This window comes from Myotis daubentonii, chromosome 1 (assembly GCF_963259705.1).
Source record: "Myotis daubentonii chromosome 1, mMyoDau2.1, whole genome shotgun sequence".
Taxonomy (NCBI): domain Eukaryota; kingdom Metazoa; phylum Chordata; class Mammalia; order Chiroptera; family Vespertilionidae; genus Myotis; species Myotis daubentonii.
Window position 1 is genome coordinate 118,073,993 of NC_081840.1, and position 16,226 is coordinate 118,090,218.

General features: G+C 34.4%; 1 protein-coding gene across 1 annotated transcript in view; it reads left to right on the top strand.

Annotated features, from left to right (window-relative positions):
• The window catches only part of MDGA2 (MAM domain containing glycosylphosphatidylinositol anchor 2), a 951,352-nt gene that overhangs the window by 699,053 nt on the left and 236,073 nt on the right, over positions 1 to 16,226 (top strand). Inside the window, 1 exon segment of the mRNA XM_059659042.1 lies at positions 1,563 to 1,892. Coding sequence (XP_059515025.1) covers positions 1,563 to 1,892 — 330 coding nt within the window.

A 16,226-nucleotide genomic window follows, 5' to 3' on the forward strand; every position in this document is an offset into this window, starting at 1 on the left:
TATTAGACCAACTGAGAAAAATCTAGTTAAATTCAGGAAAGGTATCCCAAAATACAATTAGAAGGCCTCCATTATTTGCAGGTTCTCTTTTTTGTCATTGTTGTTGTTAATTCTCACCTAAGGATATTTTTTCACTGATTTTTAGAGAGTGGAAGGGAAATAGAGAGAAATATCTATGTGAGAGAGACACATCGATTGGTTGCCTTCACACACATCCTGACCAGGGCTGGGGATAGACCTGCAACCAAGGTACATGCCCTTGACAGGAATCAAACCCAGGATACTTCAGTTCACAGGGCGATGCTCTTTCCATTGAGCCAAAGCCACAGGTTCTCTAAATTCACATCATTTTTACCATTGTCATTATATAGTTAGGTTTATTGGTTAAAGTAAATAAAAAATTATTATTCTGATAATCATTTTTCACTGCATGTGCTTCATATCATCATATATAGATGATGATGTTAAGAGAGAGGGAAATGGGTAGGATATTTGAAAAGAGAAAAGTGTGTGCAGAAGAGAACCACTGCCATAAAAAAGAGCAAACTGTATTCCTTATTGTGTCCCTAGTGTAACTCAAAGTTCAGAACTGGAGCACTCAGGAAACCAATAGATCTCCTCCAGAAGCCCTTGGTAGTCATCACTACTGACCCAGGCTGTGAGAACAGCACTGGAGTTGCCCCAGAAAGCACTGCCGTAGGGATACAAACACAGCGGGCCTTCCAAGCCCCCTGCCAAGGTTCTTTTGGTCACGTGCACAAGAGACTCAGCAAACAGTTTCAACAAGAAAACATCTATGTAAGGTGGAAGAGAGCAGTGACAGCGATGTTTTGGAAAAAAATTCCTTTTTAACTCAGGTTATTTCAATATATGAAAATGCTTCATGTTGTGAACTGACTTAATTCTTACAAATCTAGTTTTAGTCAGCATGTAGATTCAACTTTAGAAAATTTTCTTTAATGTGACATTTGTGCAATATTTGAGTTGTTTACAAAGTTTCATAATTGAGGGATGAGATAAGTAATGAATTAGCTTATTAAATATTATTATTTTAAACTCTAATTCATCATGACTTTATCTAAACAGATTACATTGTTCAAAGTTCAATAGCAACGGTGTTTATGTATCATGTACAGATTTAAAGCATTTTCCCATCACTGGGAAATATTATCCAATTGATATTTGAGAGCCTTGTGATTCCAAGAACTGAAATCAGTGTGTATGTGGAGAATCCCAAAGTAGCTTTGCTTGTTTTGCCAGCCTGTTACCAGATTGAATGATTGAATGGTTTAAAGTCTCTAAGTGAATTAGGTCTTTAGATTACTTCTAGATTATATAAGTTTTATTGATATGTACATTAATTGAAAATAATCAAGGTATATATATATATGTGTGTGTGTGTGTGTGTATATATATATATATGTTTATATATACACACACACACATATATATATGTATAATTTATTTATTTACTTTATTTCAGCCCAGAGATAATTAGCTAGAGTGAATGAAATCCCTAGCATTGTGAAAGTAACACTATTTATGGAATTTTTATGTTTTAGCATTAAAAAAGGGACGGTTTTGGATCACACCAGATCCTTATCACAAAGATGACAACATCCAGATTGGGCGTGAGGTGAAAATATCTTGCCAAGTAGAAGCCGTTCCTTCTGAGGAGTTGACATTTAGTTGGTTTAAAAACGGCCGTCCACTACGAAGCTCTGAACGGATGGTTATTACACAGACTGATCCAGATGTGTCTCCAGGAACAACAAACTTGGACATCATTGATTTGAAATTCACGGATTTTGGGACATACACATGTGTAGCATCTCTGAAGGGAGGAGGAATAGCTGATATCAGTATCGATGTTAACATATCCAGCAGCACAGGTAAGCATATTTATGATACCAAAGATGTTCATGTTGAGAATAATTTCCTTACCTTTAGCAGATGAAATAGCTTCAGCCTATGAACTATCTTATTTTTTAAAGCTTCCTAAAAACAAATTCTAACCTTCTGAATTACCAATAAATATCATGTTAATTTCATGTTAGATTTACATGAAATTTTATAGACATAATGCAAATAAAATTAATAGCACTGGCTTTGATAGATGTAGGCTTCTAGGTTAAATAATAGCCATTTGTTTGTATCATTTTATTTTTATTTCATTAATGAGAAACCTTTATTGCACTCTGAAAGCACATTAATAAATTTAAACAAGAAATGTCTAGAGTTAAGGCATTTTTTTAATAAATTTTAAACTAATGGAAACTATTGGGTCCTAGGAAGAAAATACTGAGAGGAATTTGAGTATTCAAATACAAGATATGTAACAAATCTATTTTCCACCAACAAATACCAAAGATAAAGATGTTAAAGTTGTATCAGATGTGACTTTCCAAAGAACCTTATGATAGAATCTCTTCACAGTGAGAATGATTAAATATAAAATTATTCTGGAATGCAAGTCCTTCTTTGGGGGGTTAAAAATGAAAACATGTTATCAAATTTCTCTCAATTAAATGCACATCTGCACATGAGGAAAATTAAATGGCTTTTGTACAGGAGGACACAGTAACTTAACTCTCTGGACGTTTGAAAGCCTTGTGATTCCATGAACTGCAGTCAGTATGTATGTGGAGAATTCCAAAGTAGCTTTGTTTGTTTTGCCAACCTGTTACCAGATTGAATTGTAAGATTTTTAGATGACCTTAGGGTGAATGATATGTGCTGTAAAGAGAACACAACTGTAGTTAGCAGACATACTCTGTCTTGAGGAAATTTCAATAGTCTTCTTTTCTAGTCAGGAAGCTTTTTGACTCTTGTGTGGGATCAGACTGACCTGTGTGGGTTTTTTGTTTTGTTTTGTTTTTCTCATGGTTCCAAATTGCAGTTTATACTGGATTGATTTTACTCCTTGAGGAATATACATCCAACTTTAGACTGACCAAATGTTCTTACTTTTCACCACTCTGCATTATTTCTAAGGGATATTTGATTTTTATCAGCCTCAATTAATATAAATGGTAGTCAGAGTGATGGGAAAAATTTGGGGGGGGGGGGCGGCAAGTGTCCTTTTCTATATAAACAATAACAACAATAACTATTTTTTTTAATCTTTCAAAGTTGGTGCTAGCACTAGGGGATGGACTCAATTTAGGATATCTAATGGAAAGCTGTTGATACATTCAGTCAGTCATTATTTGTATGTAGTCATTAAATCAGCAAAGAGCCATTACTTGCCTACATCATTGCCCTAGGGCAGTGATGGCGAACCTATGACAAGCATGTCAGAGATGACACGCGAACTCATTTTTTTGGTTGATTTTTCTTTGTTAAATGGCATTTAAATATATAAAATAAATATTAAAAATATAAGTGTTTTACTATGGTTGCAAATATCAAAAAATTTCTAAATGTGACACGGCACCAGAGTTAAGTTAGGGTTTTTCAAAATGCTGACACGCCGAGCTCAAAAGGTTCGCCATCACTGCCCTAGGGCCTAGGTGATATCTCACATATGGTTTTTCCCATAAAGTAAGAATAATTCTGTAAGATCCAAGATCATTGTCCTTGTTTGTAAGGGTCAGTTTTACAGAATTTATGTACATTTAATTATAAGCATTGCTTTGTGTTGTTGGTTGTTTGTCTTGTTTTATTGCTTTTGTAAAATCAGTGACACAAACCTAGCTTCTATTTAACAAGACTCGTCAGGTGGAAAACAGTTCTTATACAGTTAAATGTATACACAAGAGGGAGCACAGGACGGAGAAAAGAAAGGAGCATTATATAGTTATTCACAAAAATGAGCCCTAACTTTCATTTCTAAATATATGTAATATTTTCTATTTGAAACTGTATATTGTAAATTACAAAGTGGTGAAGATAACCAGCAGTGATTCAGGAAATTTTCAAAAATCCTAAAAGGAAAATGACAAAAGATAATCATAAAAGCAGAAAATACTCAAGAATTGTCTCTTGATAATAATAAAAAATTACTTGTTATAGTTAAAGTTTCTTAACTGTTATCATTTGGTCTGATTACCAAAGGTTTAGAATACTAGAGATCAAGTAGATATATTAAGTCCCCCTCCAACACACTGCCCTTTGCTGTCCCCACCACCACAGACAGACCTGGTTATTATCTGTCTCTTTTCTAGAGTAAAATCCTCCATCAATGTAGGGACTTAACAGCATTGTTCACTGTAATCTCAGCATCTGGTACAATACATGATATTTAGTAGATACTCAGTAAATAATTATTAACTGAAGAGTTGAGCTAATCTGTAAATATAACTTTCCTTTTATATTTTCTTTCCTCCTCCTATTACCCCAGCAAGAGAGGCATTTGATATCTCTTTTCATGCTCTTGCTGAAATTTCCTACTGATTTTAAGAAATTATTCACTTGACCAATTAATATTATGGTTTCATGTAGTCTCACTCTCATCAGCAGGTGTGGCTCCCTTATTTGTGGTGTCCAGTAAAATAAAAATTGGGTCCCTTGTTCAGAACTTGATAAGAATTTCGTGATGGCAACATGAGAGCATTAAAGCAAGCACAGGGCCCTTCTAAGAGTGACTGCACAGTGACATGCTCATGGGACTGGCCAGCACATGGGATTGCAGTTTGATAGAGGAGTCCTGAAAAAGTTGATGTTTAACCTAAAGGATGAGTCACTGAAGATGGTGACATATTCTATCTTCATGCTGAAACTGGCTTTGGTGTTCCATTTTGCTTACAATACAGTGGAATACCACAGTATAGTATAAAGATCTGTACATCTGAGATTGATTGATTTAATTGATATCAATAAAAATTATTTTTATACCCACATAAAAGAAGACGACACTTAAAGTAGTACTTTAATATAACATATAGAGATGTTCCTGGAGATAGAGCTTGCATGGACAAGCTGTATAGCATATGGAGAAAATCTTGGATGATATCAATTCTATGAACCATATAGGATTCGGAAGAAATTACCACAAATTGGTGAGTGAAGTCAAAGAGAAGAATGTGTACTACTGTTAAGACATAAGTAAATATGTGGGGGCTTCTTAAATCTCAGATGTTTTGGTTTTACTATTATTATTTTAGGGAATTTAGAATTGATAAAATCTTCAGAGGTTTTCTTATGTGTTAAATATTTTCTTTATGGTAAATGTAAGCTACTCTTGGGTGATGTTTTAAATATTAAAAAAATTTATCAACTGTTTTCCATACAAAATCTTACATTGAATCCTAATTGTTACTGTTTAAGAGACATATATGAAACGTATAAAGATAAGGATCAGATAGCAGAAGGACTTCTGCCTAATACAGTTTGAAAACCATTTTCTTAAATGATGAGCTACAGCTCTAGACATGTTTTTGAGGACTCTTAAAATTGAATATGAAATATATCAGGAAGGTAAATTCTAAGTTACATAATTACTAGTATATTTAAGAAACTATGATTTGATTTTAGAAAAACTTTGTAGAAAGAGCCTATATGGGAGTTTGCCTCATGCATTTGATTGAATAATAAAAACTATGATATATGTAATGATAAATTATGTCTTATTTTCACACTAATTCAACAATAGAAGCATTTTCCTCCTAATTCTGTACTCATTCAAATTGTTTACTGTGATCATTTATTGTCTTGTCATTTTAAAATTTGTTTCCTGTAATTATTTTATTGCGTTACTGCTCTGTACCTGGCTCTGTGTCATATGGTGACAGAAAAAGAGGCCTTGTCCTTAAAGAGCATATGATCTAAGTTATCAAATTATTTAGTGGTCAGATGACTTAGAAATAAAGCACAGCATATAGTGGGATGGAAGCTGTTATTAAAGTTTCATCAGGCTTTTGTAGGAATTGTGAATGCTTTTGTCAATGTGGTCACAGGAAAGTTTCACAGAAAAATGACATTTGAGTCAAATCTTGATAGAAATAGCACTGTGATAGTGACAGTGAAGAGAGGGCCCATTAGGCAAAACATAGTATGAGGAAACTTTCCAGAATGTTACATGATTCTTTATTTCTTGCTTTTACTGTAGGGTTAATATTAATTAATATCAATATAAGCAAGGTATATTGATTTACTTCAGTGTTTTCATTATCATTTCTTAAGCTAGATTTTTATCTAGCTAGACAGCAAATAACTAAAAACACATTTGTTGTAAATTTATCAGTTAAAATTACGTATAATTGTTACAATTCAATTTTGTAACATGAAAATTCTCCACATACTTGCTGAAACAGGCATGTGAATTTTAGCCTAAAATTTTGACAAAAGTGAAAATCAACCCTTAAAATAGTGTCACTCAGTTGTTATCATTTACATAAATATAAATGTTATAGCAGACTTTTAATATTCAGAAGGCTTGCTGAAAAATGCTCCACTGCTTCTTCCAGTGTCTTTTTATGGCCAAGTCCAGGGGTGCTTGTTCGTTTGCGTGTGCTCCTTTGCGTGACCTGACAGGCTTGTAGGTTTACGGTAAACTCAGAAGCATCTACATTATGTCTAAGACATGTAAACAGTGAGAATGGAGATCTGTGGAATTCCTGTGGTAAGATATCTGGTGGGCAGCTATACCAGAGGGCTCAATACCAATGTGATATACCAATGTGATAACATCTTCCTACCTTGTTAGAGTACACACGCATTTTATATAACAGAAAATTAAGCTAGATTTAGAGGATTAAACCAGAGGTGAAACCATAAGGATATGTGCATGGAGGTGACCGATGGAGAGATTAGCTTGAAATTTGAGCTTTGCTGCTGACTACCTGGCTGGTTACTACACTTATGATAGTAAATGTCTGTACAAGTATTCACATTTGTGAAATGAAAGTTCTTGATAACATGGGCCTGTGGCACACAATTAATAAGAACATGTGATGGACAGAGGGCAAAAGAAAAATTATTATGTCCATGCCATTGGATTTACATTTTACCCTTTTCTAGTTAAGGAAGAATAGAAACTAATGAAATTCTGCTAAAATTTAAGCCAGTAGATGACTATGGAGAATGATAGGTCATTTTATGTAAGGAGAAGTCATAAGTGAGACTAAAACATGTACTGGTAAGACCTGACAATGCTTTGATCAGAGGAAGCTTCTATGTAGTAAAAGTCATGTAATTGAATTCCCGAGTAACTAGACACAAAAAACTTTTCTCCCTTGACTCCAAAAATGTGAGGTTAAATCCATGACCTCCAATTTAATGGAGAACAGAGGTCAGCAATCTATGAAGGGCCAGATAGTAAATATTTTTGCATCATAGTTTATGTAGTTTCTGTCAAAACTATTCTGCTTTGTTATTATAGTAGGAAAGTTACCACAGACAATAAAATTAATAGGAATTGCTTTGTCCAATAAAACTTTAATTACTGAAACAGGTGATAGGCCATATTTTGCCCACAGGCCATAGTGAAACCCTATTAAGAAATAAATTAATGACAAATCTGAACTCTATGGACTTACTGGGAAATTAAGGTAAAGCCACATATAACTGTTATATGTCTATTAATATATTTTCTATAAATACAGGCAAAATTCTAAAGTTTTCCTTATTCTATATTTATTTATGACTTTGGGGGAACCTTGTATTTTTGCTGACCATTGTCTGCAAGGGTGATTATGCTGCAAGGATTCCTGTGATTACTTTGCAATTGCTAAAGTCTCATTCCTAACATACAAGATTTTCTTGCTGCTCTCTCTATTCTGCTTTGAACACTTTCAGCTATCTTTTGCCTCTGTTTCTATATAATGGGGTGGGTAAAGTAAGTTTTCAGTTGTAATACAAATAAATAGTACAATAATTAATAAATAATACAAGAATAAACTGTTTCACATATTCACAACTGTAAGCCTACTTTTGCCCACCCCATATATATTTTAAATTTAATATCTGAGGAGACAATGAAAAGTACAACTTTAAAAAATTGAGATACACTCTGAACTTGAGAGTCTCCTGGTTATCGAGTAACTTTCCTCTTGCCCGAATGGCTACTTTTGTGTGCACTGGCCTCAGGCAGGACTAGTTTATTACAGACTGGGTTTCCTCTAACTGCTGAGACTTCTCAGTTCAGTTTGGAGCTTATTGGAAGGGGTGCAATAATTGTCCTTGATTTGGGCCAGGAAGAAGCTTAATGGTTTTCGCAGTGTGTCAGAGGGAGACCGTCACCCTAAAACACAGTGAGTTATTTCTTCTACAGCCTTTCCCACTTTCTGTTCATAGGCTTCCCTCTTCACCTACAGCTCTGGGACCTGAACTAAATGCGTTGACAGGTACCTTCACCTTGGTCCTTAGAGTCTTTAATAGCTACTGTGCTTAGTAAATTTCCCTGAGAGACACTGAACTGAAAATACTATTTTTATTGACCATGTACAGAGCGTTCCTTAATAATTATTGGGCTAGGCATTTTATAGAGCTACTTAATTCATTTTATTTGTGCTTTCAGTAAAGGAGGGTGTCAATGTTAGCCTATATGGTAGGCATGGTTATATAAAGTCATAGTTATATAAAAGCGTACCAGGAATATTTCATGCTTAACATTGCCTGTTTGAAAATTGGTTTAGTACATAAATTATGTTTTTATTTTTACAATTATTTAATAATTCACAATTATTTCTTCTGCTCACTTGTGTTACTTTTGTAATATTCAGTGACCGAAGGAGATTTTCTACAAAGGAGACGTGTAAAGGCAACCATCCGGAAATGTTCGGAGTGGATAGGTGACTTGTATGGAATCTGTGTTTGAATAAGTAATGTAGTTTTTATTCAGATTATTTAAAGTCATGAAAGAAAAATAGCAGAAATAGCAAAGTTTTCTAAAGGTGTTTTTACTCATACTTAAGTAGGTTTGAGAAAATGTCAGTTGTTCATGCCAAGTATCATTCTTGTATTATTGCCATCATTTAGCTTCAGGTAGTGTTGATGGAGGTTGTGGTGTTTGGAGCTTGTTCTGTCCCCTGTTGTCTTTAATAGCAACCATTAAAATAGTAAAAAAAAAAATCCATGCTTGAATATTTTTAGGGTAGATATACTTTCAGAAGGCTTATCAAGTGCCATATTAGAAGGTGCTAAATAACTAAGAGAGAACTTGCTAAAGTTACACAAAATAAAGGTGTGATGGATCAGATGGGAACAGTTTAAAAAGACCTGAAATTTCTGAAGTTTTCTTAATGAAGACAGAAAATCCACCACAAGAAATAAAGATAGTATTTGCAGAACACATCATTGGTATTATTTGTATTTTATTATTTGGTAGATCTGATTTTTATTTCACAAGTTCTCAGCCCTAATTTAAATTTAAATTTGGATTTAAATCTGGAAATTTAGATTTGAGAAGCAAGGTTAACTGATAGTGCAAGTAAGAATAATGCCAAGAGTTCTTATATAGCAAAGAGAAATTAGTATAGCTGTCACCCAAAATTTTGGGATTAATTCATTAAATATAATACACATTCAATTCACAGAAAATATTTATTCAACAACTACTACATGAAAGGGGATATAGAAAGAAATAAAAATGCATAGTGCCCAATTCATAATGGATTTTATATTCCATTTGAAATATACTTGAAAAACGAATAGTAGATAGTTTGCATTATAAATTGTCAGTGTGATACGGAAGCATATAGGATGAAATTATTGAATCTGGTCAGCATGTGTCCCATAGAGCTGGTGGCATCTGACTAGGATTTGAAGTGAGAATTATATGTCACTAGATTTTAGAAAAAAATTAATGTAGTTACATCTCATTCATATAATCAATAATGACCAATTAATTTTACCAAGGGAGCAATATGATCAGGTTGGTGTATTGAGGAGGGGGGCTATTTATTGGATGAATCTTCAGAGTTCCAAAAAGACAATTAGGGGGAAAATGGTGGCGAATAAAAGAGAGCTTCAAAAGGCATTCCAGTCTTCACAGTCAATCAACTGGGCAAAGAAAACTTTTCCTCTGTGTTCCCAACTATGCAGATTACCTTTGTTTGCATTGTCAGGAGGTGTTCAGGGAGTCATTTAGAGATAATATGAGAGAGAAAGCTGAAAAGTTGTGTTGAGTAGTAATAAGGCCGTAAGGATAAGCCATCTTTTATGGATGTGTCATGTGAGAGAGTAAAAGATGCAGAAGGCTCAGTGAATAAGAAAAACATGAGGCCCAGTCTATGTGGCTCAGTGGTTGAGCCTTAACCTATGAACCATGAGGTCACTGTTCAATTCCCGTCAGAGCACTTGCCCGGGTTGCGGGCTCCATCCCCAGTAGGGGACATGCAGGAGGCAGCTGATCAAAGAGTCTCTCTCATCATTGATGTTTCTATCTCTCTCTCCCTTTCCCTTCCTCTCTGAAATCAATAAAAATATATTTTAAAAAAAAGTAAAGAAAAACACGAGACTCACTCATGAACTTCATATAAGAAGTTGGTTCACCTCTTTACATCTTCGATTCCTTATCTCTCCACTATAGCTTTGGAATATTTTTAAGGAAGAGTCTGTGGAAATAGAATGTGAAAAAAGCAACCTAAGCAAAAAAGAGTCTGCAGATTGGAGTGTGTGTTTGGGATGGAAACAATTTATTCAGCTGAAAATTGATAGGAATCAGATGAGGGGCTGAAGCACTCTCACAACCTCTCCCATTAAGGGGCAGTGAAGTCAGTGACCAATGTTCTCAAGTAAATTTAAGAGAGTGCCTCACTGACACCAGGCAGCTCAATGTGGTGTAGAGCCCTGCACTTGGGTCCAGGCCCAAATTTGCCCCTTAGAAGCTTTAAGTCCTTGCGTCTGGTTGGACCTCACAACTTTTAATCTATGGAAAAAAAGGATCAGCTTGGTAACTGATTTCCAAATACTATTTCAATGATAACTAGTGATTTTTTATTGTTTTGGTTTTTTGTGTGTGTGTGTGTGTGTGTGTGTGTTTTAAATATTCTTAAGTGCCTTTGAACTGCTGGGGAAAGATAAAAAAAATAGTTGAGATTTTTACCCTCTTTTCCCACTTCCAACTTCAATCAGAGAATATATATATATATATATATATATATATATACACATATATATATATGTATATATATATATATGTATATATATATATATTTATACATAAGTTATATTTGGACAAAAGATTCTGACTCCAATTCACAAACATATACATGTGCACACTGTATTAAATTGCACAGTTAAAAACTATTTGCTTAGATAAATTCTTCAATCTCTTTCAAAATATGCTATGCTTTTATCATTCCAAAATGTTTTTTTTCAAGTTTTCAAAAATTTTTATTTATTTATTTTTTTTAATTAAATCTTTATTGTTCAGATTATTACATTCCAAAATGTTTTACCTCTGTTGTCTAGACTATGGTGATGCAACATTCTGTCTGAGTGAGAGATTTTAGGTTGTGGGAGAGGTTTGAGAGGATAAATTGATTTGGCATTAGTTATAGGTGAGGGCTTGTAAGACATTTTTTTATTTTTGGTGACTAATTAGAAAATTGGTTTTGATGAATGGAAGAAAGGCCAAAAATAAAACATGGACTTTACAACTAACTGTGGTAATTAGATGTGCATGAGCTTATTCAAGAAAAGAATATGAAACAAAAAAAAACATATCTAATGAGATGGTGGAAAAAAGATGATACCATAGAGAAAATGGTAAAAGAGTGCTCAATGAAATTTTTTTTTAAAAAAAAGAGCTCCTCAATTTTGTGGAAAAGAGGGATATTCAGTACTTTTCCATCAGCATGAAGAGGAATATATTTGTCCTAGATATTTTAATATTGATGCATGGATTTTGATAATGGACATGAGCTCTTCATTTCCTTCAAGTGAAAGGATTGACAATTGAAGGAGAGTGGGAGGGAGGGTGGGAGAGAAGGAGAAAGAACAAAAGAAAATAAGAGAGAGATTTACAGAAAGAACCAATCATACTAATTTATTTTCAAATTGATTATTTAAAGGAGCGAGAGGGAATATTTGGAACATGTTTAGATGTTCTAGTCAGTAAGTTATGCTGTTTTGAAAAGCAGAATGATATAAATATTTTCACCACTTATTTTGGGAGAAAGCATAAATACAAAGTTTGGCTGCATTACATTAATTCCTTATTTCTATTAATATTTCAAATATTAATCATATTTAAATATTAGAATTTTCTCACATAAAACTGAATCAATGTAGTTATGGAAATAACATTGGATTTTCAATTTTCCTTTAATTGTCATCTTTAATAACCTTTCCCCAAAAAAATATCTGAACAAAGGTTCCCCCTTACAAGTTATAGTTTAACAGTGGTTAATTAGCTATTCATGTGTTGAGGATTTTCTTCACTTGGCAGTTAAACACTTTTTGAAATTCCCAGATAAAATTAAGATTAGGGAATGCAGACTGGTGCAGCCACTATGGAAGACAGTATGGAGTTTCCTCAAAAAATTAAAAATGGAACTCCCATTTGACCCCTTGATCCCACTTCTAGGAATATATCCCAGGAAACCAGAAACACCAATCAGAAAGGATATCTGCACCCCTATGTTCATAGCAGCACAATTCACCATAGCTAAGATCTGGAAACAGCCTAAGTGCCCATCAGTAGATGAATAGATTAGAGAACTGTGGTACATCTACATGATGGAATACTATGCTGCTGTAAAAAAGAAGGGATTCTTACCATTTGCAACAGCATGGATGGAACTGGAGAGCATTATGCTAAGTGAAGTAAGCCAGTCAATGAAGGAAAAATACCACATGATCTCACTCATTTATGGATAATAAAGACCATTACAAATTTATGAACAAAAATAGATACAGAGTCAGAGCAGCCTCCAACAGACTGTCAAACTACAGCGGGAAGACCGGGGAGGGTTCGGGGGCGGGAGAGGGGGTAAGAGATCAACCGAAGGACTTGTATGCATGCATATAAATATAACCAATGGACATAAGACACTGAGGGGTAGGGGAGGCCAGGGGATTGTCAAGGGCAGGGAAAAAGAGGAGACATATGTAATACTCTTTGTAATACTTTAAGCAATAAAACAATTAAAAAATTAAGATTAGAACAGATCAATAAGAAATAAGAAAGGATGCCCAATTCATGTTCCCTATACCCTTTATCCTTTTATAAATGCAGACAATGAGGATATGGAAACTATTTGAATATAAATGACTTAATATAGATTTCTCTAGTGTAAAAATTGGTTCCATAATTTGCATTTAAAATTATAAACACTAGCAATAGTTTATTAGAGTTAAAGAAAGACTCATAGAAATATATTCATTAAATGAAGGATAAATGTCTCCCATCATATTTATAGTTAAGAATGAACTATAAATTAGGATTTATTATTTAACACTATAATACCAAAACTTATTCTGGATTTGTTGGCTACAGGAGAAGACAAAGGTTTGGTAGGTGCTATTACATTTACTACTTAAATAATTATGATAATACTTCAGATTTTTATTTTCACAGATGAAACTACCAGTCTACCTCTTCAGTTGAGGAACACAGATCAGTAGAAGTAGCCATGAAGACTAGAGCCATAGACTGACAGTTTGAACACCATTTTGCTCTATGTAGTAGCCAAATCTCAGTCTTAGATTTTCCGGCATTAAATAGAATGATTGTTATAGGGATTTAATTTATTTGTAATATATAAGTTTAATCTTACATTTTGGAATGTCTTAAAGCAAAGCAATTTCTTTCAAGAGCTCTAAAATATAAATTAGAAGCACCATTACAGTAGAAATTTTGCTTTCAAATGAATAGATCTTAATATAAAAAGGGCCGTATTAATTTTCATAGACAATTTTTCATCCTTCATTGTGGGATTTCAATGAGGTTAAGAAAGAGATTAAGTATATTTAGAAAATCATTACAGTTAGAATTTTTCTGGCATAGTTTGGGATATTTATGAATTCTGAATATCTAGTTTTAAATAAAAGATTATTTGACAAATCCCCAAATTCCTACTTTGTAAGATATTTTAAAATGATTTATAAATGCCTCAAGTATTGACATAGTTTTTAAGTATTGGAGATACTTTATAGATTACCTAGAACATTTTATTTTATAGGAAAGAAAGTGGGCCCAAAAGCTTAGATACTTGTTTATTTCCTACTCGGGGCCCAATGCACAAAAATTCATGCAGGAGTAGGCCTTCCTTCCCCTGGCTGCTGGCACCGGCTTCCCTCCGCCTCTGGGACCCAGGCTTCCCTCCTCTGGCCACCAGCAGGCACCCGGACCCGGGCTGGCTTTCCCCCGGCTGTCTGCAGGCACCTGGAACCCAGCTGTCTTCACTCTGGCCCCAGCTTCATCAGGAAGGATGTCTGGAATGACTTCTAGTCTAATTAGCATATTACCCTTTTATTATTAAGATAGCTACATCCTGATTTAAGCTTAGAATCTCAGATTTCAAATCCAATATGAGATTTTGCAGAATGCTGTAAAATGCTATACCATCATATATTAAATGGATATTTCCCTTTACTATCTCAGGTGATCCTGATATTCAGTTATACCTTTCGACAATGGCCTTAAATGAAAAAAAAAAATCACTATAAGCAGGTGTTAAAATACTCTAAAAAGGATTCAGGTAACATTATGGCTGAATCATGTGACCACATTCTCTTTTGATGTCAGGCACAACACTCTCTCCTAGTCCAAGAGCAGCACTTCAAAGAGCTTTAGTAGGTTCAGACCCTTTTGCCAGTCACAAACCCCATTCATGAAAGTGAGCAAGGCCTTATTTACCCTAATTTCATAAAGGCACATAACTTGAAAAGCATTCATTTCATCAAAGTTAAGCTAGATTAAAAATCCTTTAGTGCAGCTCAATATAACAATACTTGTTTTGTCCTAGCTTCCTAAGCAGAGTGGACCCACGGTTTGTCTTTAAAATGCTACCTGACCAGTGAAGCCTGGGTGGCTGTTGGTTAGCGTGTCACCTGTACACTGGCAGGTGGCTGGTTCAACTCCAGGTCAGGGTACTTTCCTAAATTGCAGATATGATTCGGTCTGGGAGGGCCTATGGGTCTCTCTCTCTCTCTCTCTCTCTCTCTCTCTCTCTCTCTCTCTCTTTCCCTCCCTCTCTAAAATCAATGAAAATCATGTCCTCAGGTGAGGATTTAAAAAAATGCTGCCTAACCACATCCGAGGGGTGTAGAGGGATACTCCTGTTATATATTAAAACTTACAGCACAGAAATGTAGATCACATTGTCTCTGGTGAAGTTTTTTAAAAAAATACTTTTATAGTAGCATGCCCAAAACATAGAAATGCACATGAATTATAAGCCCACAGCTTACAGAATACACACATATAACCACACCCAGTTTAAGAAACAAAGCATTACCATATGGTGAAGCATTTCAAAGTAAATTGCACACCATATAAAGTAGAATTCCTATTTACACAAAAGCATAATCGAGATGTTTTTATTGTTTATTATATTCCAGTTGCTAGGCTAAACACTTTACAATTAGTACTTCATTGAATCCTTAGGACACCATTTGAAGTAGGTACATTTGTGATAATACCCATTTTACAGATGAGAAACTTGAGCTTTAGAAAGCATAAGTAACTTTCCTAGGCCTCTCAGTTTCTAAGTAGTGAAATGGTGTTGTACATAGGTCAATTCTGGCTGCAGAGCCCATGTCCTTTATATAAACACAACCTCTCAATGGAATGAGTTCAAGTAATGAGATTTCAGGTTCCCGAGATATACTGTGAGAAATGTAATTTGACGAGTAAACCCATTTCAGAAACCACAAATCATATTGTGGCTGCCTTCTTACCTCTTTGACTACAGAATTGGAGCCTAGGAAGTTTTGTTGGGTAAAAGTCAGTAAGAGGCAGCTTAGGATCAGTGAAACCTTTAGATGAGGGGACATGACAATGATTTGCAGGAAAACAATGAACTGGTACTCCTCTCAAGTACATTACAGCTATAAATATCAGAATTTCCCAAATTTTAGAGATGATATACCAGTAAAAATGACTAGATTACAAAGCTGTGAAAGGAGAAGCATATCATTGCACTTTAAAAGGAGGTTATATGCACAATATGAAATAGACTGGGAATTTACATATGTGAAGTAGCAATGACAAAATGACAAGCAGTTCAAATGTCTGCATCTGAAATGCATTTAATATGAATTACAGTCCACTATAAATGAAAGATAAGGTCACTTTTGCCAAGTCTGTATAAATAGTATTTGTAAACAAAATATAT